This window comes from Equus caballus, chromosome 11 (genome assembly GCF_041296265.1).
Source record: "Equus caballus isolate H_3958 breed thoroughbred chromosome 11, TB-T2T, whole genome shotgun sequence".
Taxonomy (NCBI): domain Eukaryota; kingdom Metazoa; phylum Chordata; class Mammalia; order Perissodactyla; family Equidae; genus Equus; species Equus caballus.
The window spans coordinates 40,459,133-40,478,953 of record NC_091694.1 but is presented as its reverse complement, the minus strand read 5'-3'; the positions used below and the strand labels follow the sequence as shown (position 1 = coordinate 40,478,953).

Genomic DNA, 19,821 nt, shown 5'->3' with positions numbered 1-19,821 from the left:
CAGAAATTTTAATGTCTCTACAGTGATTAAAAATTGTATTGAATTCATTTTGCCTTTCAGAGTTTACAATTTGGGTGGGCAGGCTAACCACTTTGCCCTTGGAAAGATAATGCAAGTCAGCAAGTGAATTCCAAATTTAAGAATGCAGCTGTTAAGGGTGATTTGTTAGCATGAACTATGTGTTAAGCAATGTGACAAATGCTTTACCTGTATTATTTTATTTAGTTCTCAAAAGAGTCCTATGAGATAGCTCCATTTTGCAGATGAGGTTTACGTTTTTCAGAGGGGCCATGTAACTTGCCCAATGTTGCACAGCAAGCAAAGTATTGGAGATGAAATGGAGACTCCAGAGCCCATGCTCTTCACCATTCCATGGGGAATTCAGGCCAGCTGGAGGGGGGATGGTCTGAGAGCCTTCTCAATATCAATTCTTTCTTCATTGAGGGTATTTGTTTTACAATTTGTATCTGAAAGGAGCTCGAGAAAATTAAAAAGAAAACTAGATGTCACCTTATCAGCAGATGAGGATCTTGTCTGGAAAACTTTCAACACGGTTAGTTTTAATCAAACGCCTTTTAATAAGTAATTGTGCTGAGTGATGTGTCTTGCTGCCAAATCAAGCAAACAGAATCTGTGTCCTCTAGAGATTGATCCATGTGACTATGCAGAGGACATGGATGTTTGAACAATGAACCAAGAACACGAGCATTAAAAGGCAAGATAAAATATTTACCCTGAATCAAACTGCTGGACTTTTCCGTTCCACCAGAGCAGGCTTGGCAGGAAGAAGAAGTCTTCCTGGAAGGAACGGGAGGCAAAAGTGAAGAATGGGCAGATAATGGATGCTGCTTTGGGTTTAACTTAAGTGATCAAAGATAGATGGGTCTGAAGAGTGGGGCTGATGCCAACCTGTCTTGTTTGGCCTCTTGCCCAGGACTGTGTTTAACTCACCAATCAGAGACCAGCCTCTTGTTCCACCCAATGTCAGTCATTTAACACACACTGTATCTTCTACCCAGCATGCCCCCGGGTATTCCACTGTCCTGAGACTCAGAGAGAGCCTGGGTTGCAAGTTTCTCCTTTGATAGGCATAAAAGATGGATCCTCTTAGCTTCTGGCAAAAGTACTTTGTTCAGACCTCCTTATGTCTACTGCACAGTTGAGGAGGCATGAAGTCTGTCTTGTGAAGGTAGAGCTCCTTTCTAGCAGCATTCCAGAGGAAAATTCCATCAGTGCCTTCTAGATCCCAATCTGTCCTCTTTGCTTTATTCAATCTACTTAATATACAGTAATCAATCTGTTCTATCCCAACTGTAAATTTCACTGCCAACAACTCCATTCTCTGGCTCATGTTTTGCTGCAGTGTGTGTCATCATGTGGCTCTATTCTCAGGCTCAGAGAGGTGTACAGAAGTCACTTCCCTCACAATTTATTTTATTTACCCAACATTTATATATCACGGACCATGTACCAGGCACTATTTCCTTTAATATGTTTTCCAATTATATTAACTCGCTGAATCTTCATAACAACCCCATGAAGTGTTATTTCCATTTGGCAGATGAGGCACAGAGAACTTAAGCAATTTGCCCGATGAGGTCAGACCTTCACTCCTGAGGTTCTTCTAGGCAGTATCTCCACCTTGTTGGACATAGCCCTCGATAACATTTGGTTGAGTAAAGGATGTCTCACTCCCAGGATCGAGCCCTTTCCACTACCCAAAGCCCACCACCTGAGCTTCAGAAAACTTCAGAGTGACCCCTGATGCATGTCTGCTAACATTATGAGAAGGGCATAAAGCTCAAGGCAAGGCAGGGAGCCCAAATTTCAGAAGTACAGCTGGTCAGGAGACGGAGAGGGTCTGTCAAAAGAAACTTACATTGCCCGGGAGGCACACTCCTGCGTGTTGGACGCCCTGCCTCCAGCTTTGGTGAGTGTTGGCCTCCCTTTGTACCAACCCGTTAGTTGTTGCCTGCTGGAGGTGCTTGCTGGTTGTCTCCTTTCTGCAGCCCTTGAGTCTCCATTTTTAAGTAAGTTTTATTTACAAAGGAGTGTGCAGTATTATCTCTGTGATGTTCCCCCCAAATAAATTCTTCCTCCCAGTCTCCTCCCTTCCAGACATTTCCCCATGCCATAGCCATTACCCAGGGCTCATGCACAACTCCACAAAGCCCTTGTCTCTTCTTACACTCCTGGAGAAGTCCCACAGAATGAACATTGCCATCCGCTGGCAATGCTGATCCAGAGCTCTTGGGATCAAAATTCCCTGCAAAGTCCTGCTGGGAGTGAGCAGTGCCCTAAAGAATTTGCCCTTCTCTGAAAGGCCTTTGTCCTTTGTGACCTGATATTTGTCTAATTTATTTTTTTTTAATAAAAAGCTTTCTCACATACATTATTTCTTGGGATCTTCCAAACGACTCCACAAAGTACAGGGTTGGGAGGAGATTATAGTCTTCGTTTGGTAGAGAGGAAATTGAGGCACAGTGAGGTGATGAGACTTGCCCAGTCAGGCTCTACGGACGCCAGAGCCAGGCCTGCGTCTCAGCTGTACCGCCTTTGGCAAGTCACAGTATCTCTCTGGGTCTTGCTTTTCTTACCTACAGAGTGATGGGATTGGGAGAGGTGCTCTGTAAGGGTCCTTTCAGCTCAAACATTTCGTGATACTAAAATTCTGAGGACTGCTGTTCCCTGAAAGATCAGGTAATCAAGCCTTCTGAACTTCACATTTCCATCCGTCTGATTTGCATCCATCTTGGACTGTGACTTCATTATCTCTCAGTGAGCAGGGACTGTGTCTTTCCTGTCTCCCTCTTTATATCACAGAGAGAGTGTTTTTTGGAAGGGCTTCCTCCCCTATGCTCCTGAGAGACATATTATAACTAAGATGGTGAAATACTGTTGCAAACATAACAATGGTGAGTCTGGCACTATACCAAATGCTTGATGCGTATTATTTATTCTTCACAATTACCTGAAGAGATTGGTATTGTCATCATTACCGCCATGGTACAGAAGAAGCGACAGGCTTGGAGAAGTAAAAGAACTTACTCAAGATCACAACTATTAGGTGATGGGCTCAAGTCAAATCCAGGCAATTTGTCAGCAGCTCTTATCTGCTGCACCATACCATGTGGATTCTCCTATGAGAAAGGGGTTTTGGTATTATGCACATTTTATTTCCTTTAAAAATTCACTATGGAGCCAGTCCTGATGGCCTAGAGGTTAAAGTTCAGTGGGCTCCATGCCAGGCAATCGAGGTTGAGCTCCCAGGAGCAGAACTACACCACTCTTCTGTCAGTAGCCATGCTGTGGTGGTGGCTCACAGAGAAGAATCAGAAGAACTTACTTACAATTATACACAACTATGTACTGGGGCTTTTGGGTGGAAAAAGGAAGAAAAAAGGAGGAAGACTGGCAGATGTTAGCTTAGGGAAAATCTTCTGCAAAAAAAAAATTCATTATGTAATATTTAAGACAGAAAAAAGGCACATTATGCACAGGTAGTGTTTCCTCATTTATCATTTATTGTATATATCTCTATATCTATCTATGTATCTATCTGTCTCCCACTGTGTGTCAAGCACTGTTCTAGCATTAGGGATATAGCAAAAAATTCCTCCAGATTGAGAGGGTCAGGAGGACATTAAGGGAATGTTAGGAAAGTCAGTAAGAGTTTGTTATCCAGTGCCACCTAAGTGTCCAGCAACGTGTTGGGCAGGCCCATGTAAAGAGAAGCATCAGAAGACCTTGCCGAAAGTAAACCAAGTAGAGAGAGGAAAGTCACTTAGTTTGGCTAAGAAATGAATCTGTTTACATAGATAGTGTAAAAACGAATCTCATAATTTAGAACTGTATTTTACAAGCATCACAGGTAAAAAGCAGCTCGGGTGGTGGGCTTCGGGTAGTGGAAAGAGCTCCATCCTGGGAGTCACGTCATCCTTTACTCAACCAGGCTTTAACGAGGGCTACGTCCAATAAGGTGGAGATACTGCTGAAAACGAGGTAGACAGATCACTGCCCACCTGGGGTTTATAGTCGGATGAGAATATTCCCGCTCTGAGTCACTGCCAAGCTCTAGCTATGTGACCTTGGACGAGGAATTTCTCCTGCCCCTATTTTGGAAAATAAATGGCGAATCTCACTGGCGAATCTCACTAGCGAATCTGCCGTTCACTTCCAGACCCAAAGCTGTGTGCCCAGACTAGGGTGGGCGAGGCCCCGTGGTCTGCGCAGCGGCGAGCCTGACCGCGGGGGCGCTGCTCAGGGCCGGAGCGCGTTCGCATTCGCGTTCTGAAAGCGCTTGTCCCTCGCGGCGCCCCGTCGGCCCGCCGCCGCCGCCCGCGGAGCCGGAGGAGGCGGAGCTGGCGCCGTCCCGGCTCCCGAGCGGGGAAGCAGCCGAGGAGGCGGCGCGGCGGGCCCGGGCGGCCCAGGCTCGGGCGGAGCGGCAGGGGAGGCTGGCAGGCGGCGCCGGCAGCGCGGGGAGAGCGGCGCCGCGGGGTGGGCGCTCCCGGCGAGAGGAGTCCGCTCCATGCGTGCGGGCCGAGCCCGGCCCCTGCGAGCCGCAGACATGAAGAAAGACGTGCGGATCCTGCTGGTGGGAGAACGTGAGTCCGCGCGCCGGGCGGCCGAGCCTCCGCAGCCCCTGCCGCCGCGGGCCTGCTCGCCCCGCGCCGCCCCGCTTTCCTCCCTGCGCGCCCCCAGGCCTCCCAGCCCTTTAGCGCTCCCCTTTCGGCTGTCTGCAGGCGGCTCTCCACCTCTCATCTCACCTGAGCCCTCCTAAGACCTCCGTCTCCTGTCCCCCAGTCGTCCTCCCAAGCCAGGTCCCCGTTAGCCTCTGACCGCTCGGCCTCATCCCTCCGAAGGTTCTCTCCTCTTTTTCTTCTTCTCATCCTTTCCTCGTGGGCCTCAGCGTTTCCGAGGCCGCCTCCTTTCAGACCCTCTCGTCCTCCGTGGAGATTCCCTTGTCACTGCCAGGCAGGTGCTGGAACAGGCAGACTGACCAATTGGGATGGCGTGAACCGGCTCCCTGGGAAGCTAGGGGGAGGGGTGCAGAACTATTTGACTTGCGGGCAAGGTCAGCTTTCTGCATTTTTTTGCGCCCGGGATCTTCCCTCTCTCTAGGCATGGACGTTAAGGTATGGAACGTTTTAAGCGATACTCCTGTTTTGCGTTGGAATAACTCCTGGTACACTCCATGTTTCTTCAAAAATTTACTCAACTTCCAGTTATGCAAGTTACACAAGTGCTTAGTGAGTGGATAATTATCTGGGGAGGGTCCTTTAGTTGAGAGAAGTATTGTTACCCAAAGGCTTAATTCCTTCTCCTCTTTTTAAGCATTATTTGTTCCATAGCTACTTAGTAATTGATTTATAAATAACAGCAGGCACGCATGAGTTCCAAACAGACACACCCACGAGACCCCCTGAAGAATCTTAGATTTCACCTTTTGAAAATACCGTAAAGGAGAAATGCCTTCTGTTCGCTGACTTGGGGACAGCACAGCAGGGACGTCTTGATATCATGTGCAAGTTACATGACTCAATTGGTAGGACTAAAATAAGAAGAAAGTGGGCTGGCGAGGACTGTGTTGTTTGTTTTAAAGAACGTTAGTTAATACTCTACCATTGCTGTTTTGAAGCATTCTATTCTAAACCCCATTGCATTCTAGAATAGCCCTCCAGGTCACCGTAATGCACTCCCAAGGAAGAAAGCTAACACTTTTTTACCCTCTTCTGTAGTGTTCTTTGATGTTTATTGACATCTCTGTTCACCTGCTGTTTGGAGAAATCTTTTTGAATCAGAATTTAAAAGTCAGCTTAGCCAGACCAGTTTACTTTTTGGTTTGCAGTTGTGAATTTTAGTGTTTATTTATAACGTTATCTTAATCTGTGTTTTGGATGGACTTCCTTGACAAAGTTTAGAAAGGTGTTATTTAACATATGATTCACACTGATGCATTTGGAGCAAGGTAGAGAAAGTGAGTAGATGTTCTGCTTAAAAAACTGAAAAAAACAAAAAAAGTCCTGAACAGTGTCATAAAATAGTTTTATAGGATAATCTTTAATACTAACTTTTTAAAAGCAAAAATCCCATATTTTGGTTTTAGTTTTGAATATAGGAAGCAATTACGTGTAATCATTAGTCTGTAAAACATCTAAATAGAAATACTGTACATATGTAAGATATATTGTCAGCCTTGGGACATTTAAGTTAAAAGCTTAACAGTGTTACTTATTTAGAAGTACATAAAAGGAATAAAAATTTGTTAGAAAAATTACAAGCCATGTTCTGCAGAAATGAAAGGGAATAAGAGAGTTGATAAAAGTGTATATACAAGAGGGTTTTTTCCCTACCCTGAGCTAACAGCTGTTGCCAATCTTCCTCTTTTTTTCCTCCCCAAAGCCGTGGTGCATGGTTGTATACCCTAGTTGTAAGTCATGCTAGTTCTTCTATGTGAGCCAACACCACAGTATGGCAACTGACAGACAGGTGGTGTGGTTCTGTGACCAGCAAGCAAACCGAGGCCGGCAAATCAGTGAGCCCCAAACTTTAACCACTAGGCCATCAGGGCTGGCTCAAGAGTTTTTTGATCATAGGGAGAAACTTGACACAAGAGAAAGCCTTACTTTTTGAGGAAGACATTTTTCTTAAAAAGGGTGATACCAAAAGCTTTAGGCCAGCTGCCACACATGTATGTATTTTTTTTCACGTTTAAGAATATTAGAGTTATACTTATTTGAGACATGTTATTTTAATTACTTATGTTAAAGGCTGGTATTTTGGAGGGAAATGGTTTTTTTGTTTGTTTTTTTTTGGTGAGGAAGATAGGCCCTGAGCTAACATCTGTTCTCAATCTTCCTCTTTTTGCTTGAGGAAGATTGTCACTGAGCTAACACCTGTGCCAGTCTTCCTCTGTTTTGTATATGGGACGCCACCACATCATAGCTTGATGAGCAGTGTGTACGTTCCCACCTGGGATCTGAACCCACGAATCCTGGGCTCCCAAAGTGGAGCACGTGAACTTAACCACTACGCCACCTGGCCAGCCCCTGGAGGGAAATGTTTGAAGCGTTAACTTTTTGAGATTTCATGTAAATATTTCACAGCTGTCAGCCTAGCTGTGGCACTTTAAATGCTAGATAAACGTAGGTGTGACCAAGGCTATTTTAATACTGGTCCGATACACAGATTTATCGGGAAAACCACTTTTTTAGAAAAAAGTAGTAGTAATTCAGTTGTAGTTTTAAGATGGTTAACTAAGGGGAATGGGAAAAGCAAAGAAAAAGGAGCATCATCTCTGGTATTGTTGTAAAGTCTGCTCCTTCTCTGTCACTTTAGTATATTTTATTGCTCTTAGTGTCTGTCCCTGAACACACAGCAGCAGTTTCATTCACTGAAGCTCTGAAATAGTTGTGAATGGTTTCAACATTCTGCTGGCTAAACCTATGCTGTACTCGGGGGGTGAAATGGATCTTTACTTGGCCCGTCCAGAATCTGGGTTCTGATCCATCTAGGCTTTAATGCTAATTCCTTAATGTCCATTTAGTGCTTCGATCAGAGAAGCTAGGCTGTCTATAAATTTTAACGTATTTCTTTGAGCAGAAAGCCACAGTGCTTTAAATATCATCTGCACCTTGTCTTAATTATTGAACATGTTGAATACCATTCAGGCGAAATCAAAAGTCAATTACCATTCTTTAAACAAAACAAAATTTTAAAAATGCAACCACACAAAACTTAGTTCTTCAGGTTATAATTTTTCGTGGTCTGATTCGTTGGCCAGAATTTGTGTTTAATTAGATTTGCATTAGTATGCTTAACAGATGTCCTTGTTACAATACAATTAGCACAAGCCTTATTACCCTTTTGTCTGAATGAATCTTACAGCTACATTAAAAGTACACGAAATAGTTTTAGTTTTAATGAAGTCTTGTTTTTAAATTACGTTGAGATATATTTGTCTTCTGCTGGTCAAATTAATTAATTAAGTGGAACTGTTATCCCCTTTTTAAATGGATCTGGTAGTTTTTACCTGATTTGTCTAACTCTGATTAGTTTATCATCGAAACTTCTGCCAAACTAGTTCAAGCCTCCATTGGCTCTGGCCTGGGGTTTTGTAATATCTCCTTAACTGGTCTCCCTGCTTCTAATTTTGTCCATTCTCCGTGTCTCAGGCAGAGTCATCTTTAAAAAATATCTCAGATCCTGTTACCCATTTTTAAAATTCTCTAATGATTTCTTCTTTCTCTTAGAATAGAGTCCAAACTTTTTAACATGGGCATACAAAGCCCTTCACAATCTGGCCCTTCCTTGTACTGCTCTCTCCTTCACTGCTTTCTCTACAAGAAGGCCCTGACCCGGGCGGTATCGCACTCACCTGCGTATTTGTTCACTTGATTTTTTGATACTTGGGCTAGAAAGTAAGCTCCGTGAGGGCAGCTGGTTTGTCTTGTTGATTGCTGCATGCCCAGAGCCTAGAATAGGCCTGGCACAAAGTAGGCACTCAGATAGTTGAAAGTACGAGTGAGTTCAAGCTAGTTCCATTTATTTAGACTTTCCTTGTTTTCCAAACCACTTCTTTCAGTCCTAAAATTGTAATCATTCTCCTTTCTTAAATCCAGTCTGCTGTCGTTACTGTTAGGATTTGAAGGGGCAGCATCCATTCGGTCTCTTGTTCTGTGTCCTCAGCTTTGCTTTGTCTGGGAGATTCCTGTGTTCTGGCAATAAAGTAGACCAATGACTTATAATGGCAATGCCAAGTCTGTTTCATGTCTTGGCTGCCAGAAATTATAATCTTTGCCAAGAGAAGTCAGCTTCTCCTTGAAACACCAGAGGTCATTGTAGAGGTTTGAAGGGACTGGGGAAAGATTCTTCAGGTATAAACTAGGCATAAGAGTCAAAAAGACTTCAGGAATAAACTAGGATTTATTTTAGAAAAAAACTTTCTACAGTCCTTTTAAAGCCATGCTGGTCTCCCTTCTGGTCTTCGTAGAAGGATGTTTGAAGATTAAACTGCTCCGGTTTGTTATATGGTGTGTAGTACCTGGGTGATAGTTTATGGCCAAGAGTGTTCTAGCATTCTCGGCTTTCGAGAGTCTGTTCTGCATCGTCCTCACATATGTATCGAGGCCAGTTCTCCGCTGTTGTTTTTGTTCCTCTTCCACTACTGTTGATCTGGTTTGAAGGAGAGGGATAGACTATAGCGTTTGTCCTTCTGCAGTCCGCATTGTCCACATGTGGTCAGTGCAATTTTCCTTTGGAACAATGCTCAGCTATTTTCCCAGTTAAAAATATGAAGTTTTCCAGTTGAAAATATAACTCATTAGTCACCCTCCTTCTCCCTGTGTTTTCTAATTACAATAACTTAAGAAGAGCCAACAAAGCTTTTTAATAAAGAAGCAGATACAAATAAGGAGTAAGTCTCTTTGCCACTTGAAGTATGGGGTGTTTGTTATCAAGAAAAATAGCCAGTATGGCTGGTAGGGTGGTGATTGGAACCAGAGAATATTATTTCCACTTCATGAATATTAGGAATTTGCTGTCATTTAGAACTAGCTGTTCAAAAGATGTGGTGCAAAGACAAAGACGTTTTCGCCTTGTTAGTCTAGATAATTTGTCCTATAGTGAATTATGTTTCCCATGGATGACCTACTTAGAAGCATGGAGTCTCAGGCAGAACTGTGGCATGTTGTATTGGACTGAATCAGAAGGCCTTCTGTCCTTGGGGATAATTGTGGCTGTGCTTTTTGTTTTTATAGATCACTTCAATATTTCTCAGGCAAAATAGAGGAAATAGAGACCCTCAGATGGCTGGCCAGCAAAGGATAATTTTTTGTCTTCCATATTAAAATTTATATTAAATATATTTATATTAAAACATATACAATATTTTATTAAACTCGTTTATATTATAAAATATCTCTTATATATTTGTATTAAATATAAAATTTAATTGGTACAATAATTAGAGAAGAGCTTGAGATTTTGTTCCTTTCTGGAAATAATTCTTATTTTCCGAAGCAGTTAAAAATGTATAGTGTTTATACTCATGTCTGCCATTGTTAAGGGACCTTTTTGATTGTAGGCTTGTTTAAATAATTTTTTAAATTTCATATGCTAAAATGTTTCCCATATCTTTAAGGGACTCATTTATTTCTCAATTAAAATTAGCTCAGAAGTGGCCTATTTTAATTTTAAACCTGCTGCTTCATTATTTGATAGTCTTATTCAAGGTTAGGCAGGTAGACCTTGAGGGAAGCAAAAAGCCCTGGTTTAGATTCACTGAAGCGTTTCTTAACGGAATCACGTCCGTGTAATCCTTGTTAGTTAAGTAGCTTCATCTCACTGCTCTTCCAAAGGGAAACCCAAAATGATACTAGTGGAAAAGTGCTCGTTTTCTCCCAAGTTCACTGTAATCTGTCTCTTTCGCTCTAATTTTGAACTTTTTTTTAAAAAGGAAATTGCTCTTGGATTTTTACGTGGAAGAGATTCATGGTCTTTGCTTTTTTTTTTGGTGAGGAAGATTCTCCCTGAGCTAACATCTGTGCAAATCTCCCTCTATTTTGTATGTAGGATGCCTCCACAGTATGTTTGGTGAGTGGAGTAGGTCTGTGCCTCGGATCTGAACCGGCCAACCTGGGCCGGGAAAGTGAAGCACGTGGAACTTTAACCACTCAGGCATGGGGCCAGCTCTTGTTCTTTCCTTTTTTTTTTTAATTTCTTTTTTTTTAAGTTTTATTTTTCCTTTTTCTCCCCAAAGCCCTCCAGTACATAGTTGTATATTTTTAGTTGTGGTTCCTTCTAGTTGTGGCATGTGGGATGCCGCCTCAGCATGGCCTGATGAGCGGTGCCGTGTCCGCACCCACGATCCGAACCGGCGAAACCCTGGGCCGCCAAACTGGAGTGCATGAACTTAACCACTTGGCCACGGGCCTGGCCCCTGTTCTTTGCTTTTTAAATGGCTTTTTATTTTTATGACTTCAGAAACTAGATGGAATTACATAGTTTTATCATAGTGAGTGCTAAACTGCCTCAGATTCTTTAACAGATGAGGCAGGATATGAATGAATAAATAAATAAAAATATCACACTCTAAAAGGTAGTATTGATATAAACAACTTAAATTGAATTATTCCCACTCTTTGGTACCACTGTCTTGTGTATCTATATGATCAAGCCTAAGTAAAGCTCTGGAATCATTATAGTCTTTACAACGCCTCCTCTCCTGCCAAGGTGTTTCCTTTCCTGTCTCTGAAGCCTGCCCTGTTGGAGTAGACCTGGTGGCAGGTTTGTCCTTTGGCAGGAGCCTGCTGCAGCACAGGCAGCCAGAACTGCCCCAACGAGCTGAGCTTGTGAAGAAATCTGAATTTCCTCAGAATGTTGGTCTTTCTCTTCTGAAAATATCCCTGGGGATATAGGGTCTCCATGGGAAAAGCAGGAAGGGGCAATGGCCAGGAAGAGTGTTCTAATGAGTTTTAAGACGAGAGATGAGGGGCAGGCCCAGAGGCACAGCTGTTAAGTTTGCATGTTCTGCTTTGGTGGCCCTGGGTTCACCGGTTTGGATCCCGGGTGCAGACCTATGCACTGCTTGGCAAGCCATGCTGTGGCAGGCATCCCACATAAAAAGTAGAGGAGGATGGGCAGGGATGTTAGCTCAGGGCCAGTCTTCCTCAGCAAAAAGGGGAGGATTGGCGACAGATGTTAGCTCAGGTCTAATCTTCCTCAAAAAAAAAAAAAAAAGAGAGATGAGGAATAATGGGTGAATTGTAAGGGTTTTGGTGAGGGAGGGGACTTTAAAGGTAACACAGGATACCTGTTGAAGGCCTGAGTTTTGCTATGATTAAGGAGCAACAAATCCTTAACTTTCTTGGAAACTGGTAGGCCTTTTAAAGTTGGTGATTGACTTAATTTTGATCATTTTGTTTAATATTTTGAGCTGTGGATTAAAAGTTAGGTCTGAGTTTCTTCTGAAACTAGTGAGGGCCTTGGAATGGTGGGATACAGGAAGATTTTAAAAAGGTATTTCTCAACAGGGGATTATGTTCTGAACAGGGAAGAATGAAGGTCTTAAGGGCTTTAAGGTTGGCGGATTTCTCGAGGACTACGCAAGAGTGAGACTTGTTTTCCTTTGGGTTGCCAGGGAGCATCTGGGTTACTGAGTATCTGAGTTATCTTTCCCATTTCTCACATAGTAGGTCAAGGATAAGGAATGTAGAGATGTGTAAGGTATCCAGGAGAGTTCTTCAGAAATGGAAGTTTCTGGAAACATCTGTGCTCGTGGTAGTTGTGGGATTTTGGAGACACTAGGGAAAAAGCAGACATCTCTACTGGGGCCAGAAAGGCCCAGAAGTTCAAAGGTCACAGGAATTGTACAGGCATCGGATCTTCTAAAAGGTTTGTTGCTTTAGGTACTTGGGAGTTACACTGCTTACTAAGATAAATTACGTAAGTACAGGGTCTGATGGGCTTGATCAGACTTCACAGCAGGGACGTTCTTCTGTCTAGTGATCCACAGAGAGCTCTGCTGTGTGTTACTTGTCGTAAATCAGACATCACCACTCTTTGCAAGGAACCTTGCTAGGGCCTTCTCCCAAATGTATTCTTGCTCTGCAGCATCAGTTGCCAAGAGTGAAAAATAGACAGGAGGTCCAAGTTCTGGGTTTCCCGATGCTCTAATAAGAGGACAGTGGCTTGGCTCGTTTTAAGATAACTGTTTTGCCTCCGTTGTGCATAATCATTTGGAATTAGGATGGGCTGCTGTGGCCGTTGAGATGAATACTACCTTGAGCTAGCTGAGGGTTTGGGGTTGCTGGGACCCTAAGCAAGGCCATGATGAAGGAATTATTTAAGGAAAAGAGTTACGAAATGCTGAATATAAGTTAGCAAGTTCTAGAAATTCCTGGACTCCACATTGGCCTGGTGAGTTCCACTTTGTTCTTATAGATAGATGAATGTTCTTGCCAAATCACTTTCCCATACACAATTAATACAGGCAATAGATACAGTCTGAGGATCTGTCTGCCATTTCGAGGGTAGTGTAGGGTACGTTACCTAATGTAATTTGCACTTTTTCATCTGTTACTGGCCTCTTTTTTAGGTGTGCTACATGATCGTTTAGATTAATCATAAACTATAAACATTAATAGCATGTAGTCCAATTTTTTTTTTTAGCTGATGAGAAAATTGAGGCCCAGAGAGAGTCAATGACAACTCAGGGTCATACTGTTGATGGCAAAGCTGGTTCCCAAGTCCAAATTTTTGGGTCCGTTCCAGTGCTCACTTAACTCCTTTCATTCAAACTCACCATCAGCATCATCACAACTACCATTTGTGTGTTTAATGTGTGCCAGGTATTGTCCTCAGCATTAGACATCTGTGGTTGTAATTAATCCCCTTACCAATTCTGTGAAACCGTTCACTATATTTTAAAGATGAGCAAACTGAGACTTGCTGACTTGCTTGAGGAAACATAGCTAGTGAGTGCTAGAGCTAAGATGTCAGTCCAATTGTGTCTGATTCCAAAACCTGTATTCTTTTTTTGGTGAAATATTTATATAAAAGGTATAAGAATAATGTAACAAATACCCGTCACCCAGCTTAAGTAGTAAAACATTACCAATCAGTTGAAGCCCCTTCCCCATTGCATTTCCCTCAGAAGTAACCAGCCACTTTGCTGAATTTCAAATCTGTGCTCTTAGGCACTAAGCTGTACAGCTCCATTTATTAAGTGCATTTGCTGGGGGCTAGAGATTCAACAGTGAACACAAAAGACACATTCCCTGCCCATGTGGAGTTTTCTGTGGGTGATAATGAGATACTTGTTCCTTAGTCTTTCTGGAGATGCTCTGTAGCTGGTGGTAAATGTCAGGTTTTCACCAAGCAGGTCCGGGAAGTCCTTCAGGAGACCACTGGTGGTATGCTGGCAGGTTGCCTAGATATGACACAGGCACAATACTGTCTTAAGAACCTACATGTCTTAACTGATTGTTCATTTTTTCCTCCTAGAGACCAAAGTATAGGCTGCTTTTATGAGCTTTTTGGTTTCCTACTATGTTTAGAGACTTCTGGGAGAAGTACATATTCCCTTCTCTTCCTGCCGTTTCCTCTTCCCCTTCCCTTTTGTTAATAGAGTGATTGAACATAGCATTTGATCCATACTCTTACAGCAATTTTATCTATCTTGTTTAATACGTTTTCCATATTATCCCCACAGAGTATCTAAGACTAAACTTTGTATCAGGTAAATATTTATCAAGTGAACTGATAGTAGGAGTCTGCACAAGGAAGATAGATCCCATTTAGAAGCAGAAGTTAATTCTCTGTGTGTTTTTCCCGTTTGGTCCGGGGGGGGGCAGGTGTGCCAGAGTGAAACTCACACTCTTGGATAGAAGGTCTATTACAGTGTTTCTCAGTTTTTTGAGCTATCACTTCTTTTTATAAACACTTAACTCCTGGCCCTCTGCATTCTGACAGTATTCTGACAGTAGGTGTCCTACAGTTCACTTCAATTTTGACACTAACTACCCTAAGCTAGCATCAGATCCCACAAGATAAAAGGCAAGCACCCCAACAAGATTACGCGTACTTTAGACACCAGCTGCAAGTGGGGTCCCCACACCACCCACACTTCTTCCTGTCTGACTACAAATTTGGGGCTTCCCACAACCCCCTTTGGTTCGATCATTCACCAGCATGATTCACAGAACTCAGGAAAGAGCTGTACTTATGATTACACAAATGAACAGCCAGATGAAGAGGTACCTGGGGCAAGGTCTGAAAGGGTCCCAAGAGCAGGAGCTTTTGTTACCGTGGAGTCAGGGTGCACCACCTTCCTGGTACATCGATATGTTCAACCAGGAAACTCCCCTGAGCTTTGCTGTCCTGAGTTTTTATGTGGGGCTTCATTACGTAGGCATGATTGATTGACTTATTGGCCATGTGATGGAACTCAGTTTCTAGCACACGCACCTCCCTCCTTGGAGGTTTTGGGATGGGGCTGGAAGTTCTGACCTTCTGATCATATGGTTGGCTTTTCTGGTGACCAGCTCCCATCCTGAAGCTATGTAGGTCCTCCCCTCCGTCTGAGTCACCTCATTAGGATAAACCCAAGTATGTTGAAAGAGACGATAACAATAGACACTCCTATCACTGGAGATTCCAAGGGATTTTGAAGCTCTGTGCCAGGAACTGGGGACAAAGACTACGTGTATTCTTTATTATATCACACCCTCCTTTAATACTGATATTTCAACATTATTTTTTGATTGCCTCAGCAGTTACCTACTATTCACAGCTCTTCAGTTGCGCTTTTTTTTTTCTTTTGAGGAAGATTAGCCCTGAGCTAACATCTGCCGCCAATCCTCCTCTTTTTGCTGAGGAAGACTGGCCCTGAGCGAACATCTGTGCCCATCTTCCTCTACTTTATATGTGAGACGCCTACCAGCATAGCTTGCCGAGTGGTGCTGTGTCCGCACCCAGGATCCGAACCGGCGAACCCTGGGCCACCGAAGCCGACCGTGTGCGTGTAACTGCTGCACCACCAGGCCGGCCCCTTCCTTGGCTCTTAAGAAAAGCTGTGAATGAGAGAGTTCCAAAAGCTCCAGGAGGTGGGACTAATTTCCCAAATGGCTGTAGCAGTGCTGTTGTGCTTGGGCAAGGTGAAGTCAAGTCAGATATTTCAGTCTGGGGTTGATGTGCTAGAGGTCCTTCTCCTGTTCATATAAAATTAGAAAATTCAGTCAATTATCCAAGGGTTTTCAAATATTTGGTTACTGGGTTAAGGTAGACTCATGGGTGTTAAGTATGTACCTTATATTCATAACAGCTTGATCTAAGTTCTGTGGCACAGGAGTAGTTTAAAGGAGGAAGGGGAGGGCTATAGTAGCTCTGAGATGTCTTTAGGGAGGAGGTAGAATTTGAGCCGTCCTTGAGAGATGGTTAATATTTGGAAAAGTAGAGGGGAGAGGACATGGTAGTTTAGATGAAGAAAACTATGTGAGGGGCAGGATTCATCATGGCTCATTTGTGTTTATACAGAGCAGGATGGCCTCATTTCAGCAAATTTTGTTTGTGGGGAATAGTGGGAAATGAGCAAAGATCCATGAGCTGGGGTTAAATAGTGCATGATTTTCGTAGGCCATAGTATAGTTTGGCCTTGATCTGGTAGGTAATTGAGAGTGAAGGAAGGCTTTGATTGGGTGAGTTGGAAAATGAAACCAATGTGTAAGAAAGATGGACTGGCCTTTGTGTTGTTGATAGATTAATAAGAGGAGAGACTGGGGAGGGGCTAGGAAGTTGGGAACTGGGAGATGTTTCATTCAGTAAAAGCACTATGATTGGGGAAAAGTGGGAAGAGAAGAAGGAATGAAGATTAAAAATTTCAAAAGAAAATTTGACAGAACTTGAATGCTAAGTACAGAGAAAGGGTGCATCAAAGAGGGCTACAGTTTTGAATTTTTGCTTTTTATCCCAATGTGTAGAAAGAGTGTTCCTTATTGGTGAAAATTTCATAAATCCATTGGCACATAATCTCCGTGAACGTAAAAGTAGGGAAGATCTAGTGCCTTGATCACTGGTATCTCCAGCACCTGGAACAGTGCCTGGCATAAAGAAGTGCTTGTTGAAGGCATGAAAGAATGCATTTAACATGTCAGCCTTTAGGTGAATTTCAGTTGCCATCTGTAAATTTAGAACATGCCAATTTTTACTACGAAAAAAATGACTTTTGAAATAATACTGTTAACCTTTTCTAGTAGCAAAAATTATACATGTTTATTGTAGAAAATTGGGAAAATGTGGAAAAGCACAAAGAAGTAAGTTACAGTTACATTTACTTCAGAGATAACCACTGTTGGTGTATATATCTTTCCACAGTTTTTTTTCTATGCAAATACATATTTATTTATAAAATGGGATCATATTGTACATGCTGATTTATACCTGCATGAATGTGATTTTTCAAAGTAAAATGGGACAATTTGAGCCTCCAAATAATAAGAGTAATGGATTTTTTTTTTAAATACTTTAGTTTTTTTTTTTAAAGATTGGCACCTGAGCTAACAACTGTTGCCAGTCTTTTTTTTTTTTTCTGCTTTATCTTCCCAACCCCCCCCCCCCCCCCCCCCCCGTACACAGCTGTATATCCTAGTTGCAGGTCCTTCCAGTTGTGGGATGTGGGACGCCGCCTCAACGTGGCCTGACGAGTGGTGCCATGTCCGCGCCCAGGATCCGAACCCTGGGCTGCCGCAGCGGAGCGTGGGAACTTAACCACTCAGCCACAGAGCTGGCCCCCAAGAGTAATGGATTTTAACTCATAGAATAGTAAAAGAATCCATGAGACCATATGATATGAATCAGAAGGGAAAGTTTTTCCTTACAATAAAATGCAAAGTGATGTAGAAGGACTGATAGAAATAGAAAATGACCGCCTAGCAACCGCTACAGCAATCCTTGTTTCAGGCAAGAATCATGAATGGATGCTAAAACAAGAAGGAAAACAAAAAGCAAAAGTTTGATGAGAAACAGAATATTTACATAGTCTCAAAGTATCTCCTCACAAGATACATATTAATTACAAAGGAAAAAATAATAACTTGACAGTGGAGAAACCTGGCAGGCACCACCTCCTCCAAGTGATGACAGCTAACATCACCAGTAATGACATCCTCTCCCTCCTGCTGTGATGCTCTAAGGACAAAATATCACTTCTGGGGTATTCCTGCCAAAAATGCAAAATATGAAATTAATGATGAGAAAATATCATACAAACCCAGTTGAGGGGTATTCTACAAATTAAATGGCTAGATTCTTCAAAATTGTTGAGGTCATGAAAGATAAAAAAGATTGAGGAATTCCTCCAGATTACAAGAGACTAAAGAGACAGGACAACTAATTGCAACATCTGCTCCTGGACAGAAAAAAAAAACATTTTTCTTTTTTATAAAAGATAACATTGGGACAAATGGTGAAATATGAATGAGGTCTGTAAGTTAGATAATAGTATTATATTGGGGTTAATTTCATTATCTTGATAGTGCATGGTGGTTATGTAAGAGAATGGTCTTGTTTTTTGGGAAATACACACAAAGGTGCTTAAGGGTAAAGGGGCATCATGTCTGCAGCTTACTTTCAAATGATTGAAAATATATGTATTAAGAGAGAAAGAAAATGATATGCAAATATGGTAAAATGTTAACATTTGGGGAATTTGTTTAAAGGATAGACATGACTCCTTTGTATTATTTTGCTATTTTTCTGTCTGAAATTTTCTCACAATAAGTTAAAAAAAAAAAAGGAGGTGCTGGATTAGTCACCACTGAATCAGTGAATATTTTAATTAACTTACATAGTATTTGTGTATACAGTGCTTGCTGACTTTAGGGGTCACTATTCATTTTTTGTATTAGTCGTGTTAATATTTTTATTTTATTTTTTTTGTGAGGAAGATTGGCTCTGAGCTAACATCTGTTTTCAATCTTCCTCTTTTTGCTGGAGGAAGAATGTTCCTGAACTGACATCTGTGCCAGTCTTCTTGCATTTTATGTGGGATGCTGCTATAGTGTGGCTTGATGGGCGTGGGCCCCCGAAGTGGAGCACACGAACTTAACCACTTGGCCATGGGGCTGGCCCCCATAGTATTTCTTAAAGTATAGCATAAGAGAGAGAAAGAACACTGACTTAGCCATCAGGAGATGGGTTATTCTCTTAGGTCTGCAACTGCTCTTTCACTGAGACCTTGAGAAAATCACTGTTTTTAGATTCCGGGTTCTTCATCTGAAAGCTTTCTGGGGAGCTGGACAAGCTGACGTCAATGACTAGGTGCTAGCAGCTCTGTGATGACGGGCTCTGGATTCACTGACATGGTCGGAACTCGGAAATGTTATCTGATTGTCAGCCGCTTGGACAAGGCCCAAGCCTGCTCACACAAGTCCGTTGAAAAGATCTGCAGAATCAGAGCTGGAAGCCACCTGTCAGCCGTCTGCTCTGTCCCTCCACCAGCAGTGCTCACTTGCTCACAGCACACCCGCTACGTTGTTTTGACCAGTGTTCTCCTTTCCAGCCATTCATTGTTTTTCCGGAGACTGGACTCGTGTTCTTAGTCACCCTTTGTTTTAGTCATTTAAGAAAGGAATATGACTTTTCTTAACTTAAATTTTCCAGTTCTTTTATATTTAGACTTTACTTTTGGAAACTAATTTGCTATTATGACAGAGATTAATATGCAGGTGGACTGTTTCCCTCTAGAATCACAAAAGGGTTTAGTTGATAAGCAGTTGAATGTCTAACAGTAGTAATTGTATGATCAGAAAGTGATGGGAATGGAAGTCAAATTTCAGAATGAAAATTAAGGTTTTTAAGTTTGTGCCTTTAAAAAATTTCTAGATTAGAAAATGTAACTGGGAAGTTTTTTTAGCTCTAACCCTTTAAATATGATACCATAAAAAAAAGAGAATATAAGGATGTGTAGAAATAGACGCTGATCTTCTATTGGTGAGGATGTAAATTAGTTTATTCTTTGTTGTAGGTAATTTAACAATATCTGTTAAAAACAAAAAAGATGATGCATGCTAACTAGAGTTCCACTTCTAGAAATTTATCCTGTGGAAATCCTCCTTACAGCATTGTTTATTAAAGTGAAAACGTGAACAATGTTTATTGTTAGGAATTACATTAATAAATTATGATGCATCATACAATAGATTCTCATATAACTATCAAAAATAATGGAGGCTTTTTAATGTTAATATAAAATGGATTTATTTTTGCTGTTTTAAAAAATTATAAAATATACAAAACAATATTTAACATTTTAAACATTTATAA

General features: G+C 42.0%; 1 protein-coding gene and 1 long non-coding RNA gene across 23 annotated transcripts in view; one reads left to right on the top strand and one right to left on the bottom strand.

Moving 5' to 3' along the window:
* Positions 1-202: 202 nt before the first annotated feature.
* LOC106782868 (uncharacterized) lies at positions 203-4,901 on the bottom strand. The gene is made up of 3 exons (XR_011423369.1): positions 4,767-4,901; positions 734-798; positions 203-477 (listed from the first exon to the last, which is right to left on the bottom strand). It is a non-coding gene; the product is annotated as an uncharacterized lncRNA (long non-coding RNA).
* The window catches only part of RHOT1 (ras homolog family member T1), a 56,685-nt gene continuing 41,213 nt past the window's right edge, over positions 4,350-19,821 (top strand). For 8 of the 22 annotated variants that reach the window (XR_011422713.1, XR_011422712.1, XM_023651639.1 and 5 more), the window contains exon 1: positions 4,380-4,604. Coding sequence is in view for 10 of the 22 variants with exons in the window: in XM_023651639.1 (XP_023507407.1) it covers positions 4,529-4,604 (76 nt within the window). In the remaining 12 variants the exon portion in view is untranslated. Of the gene's footprint in view, positions 5,136-5,644; positions 5,978-13,009; positions 15,606-19,821 lie in introns of those variants that run through there. The other 14 variants (XM_070225730.1, XM_070225725.1, XM_070225726.1 and 11 more) reach the window with 10 other exon arrangements.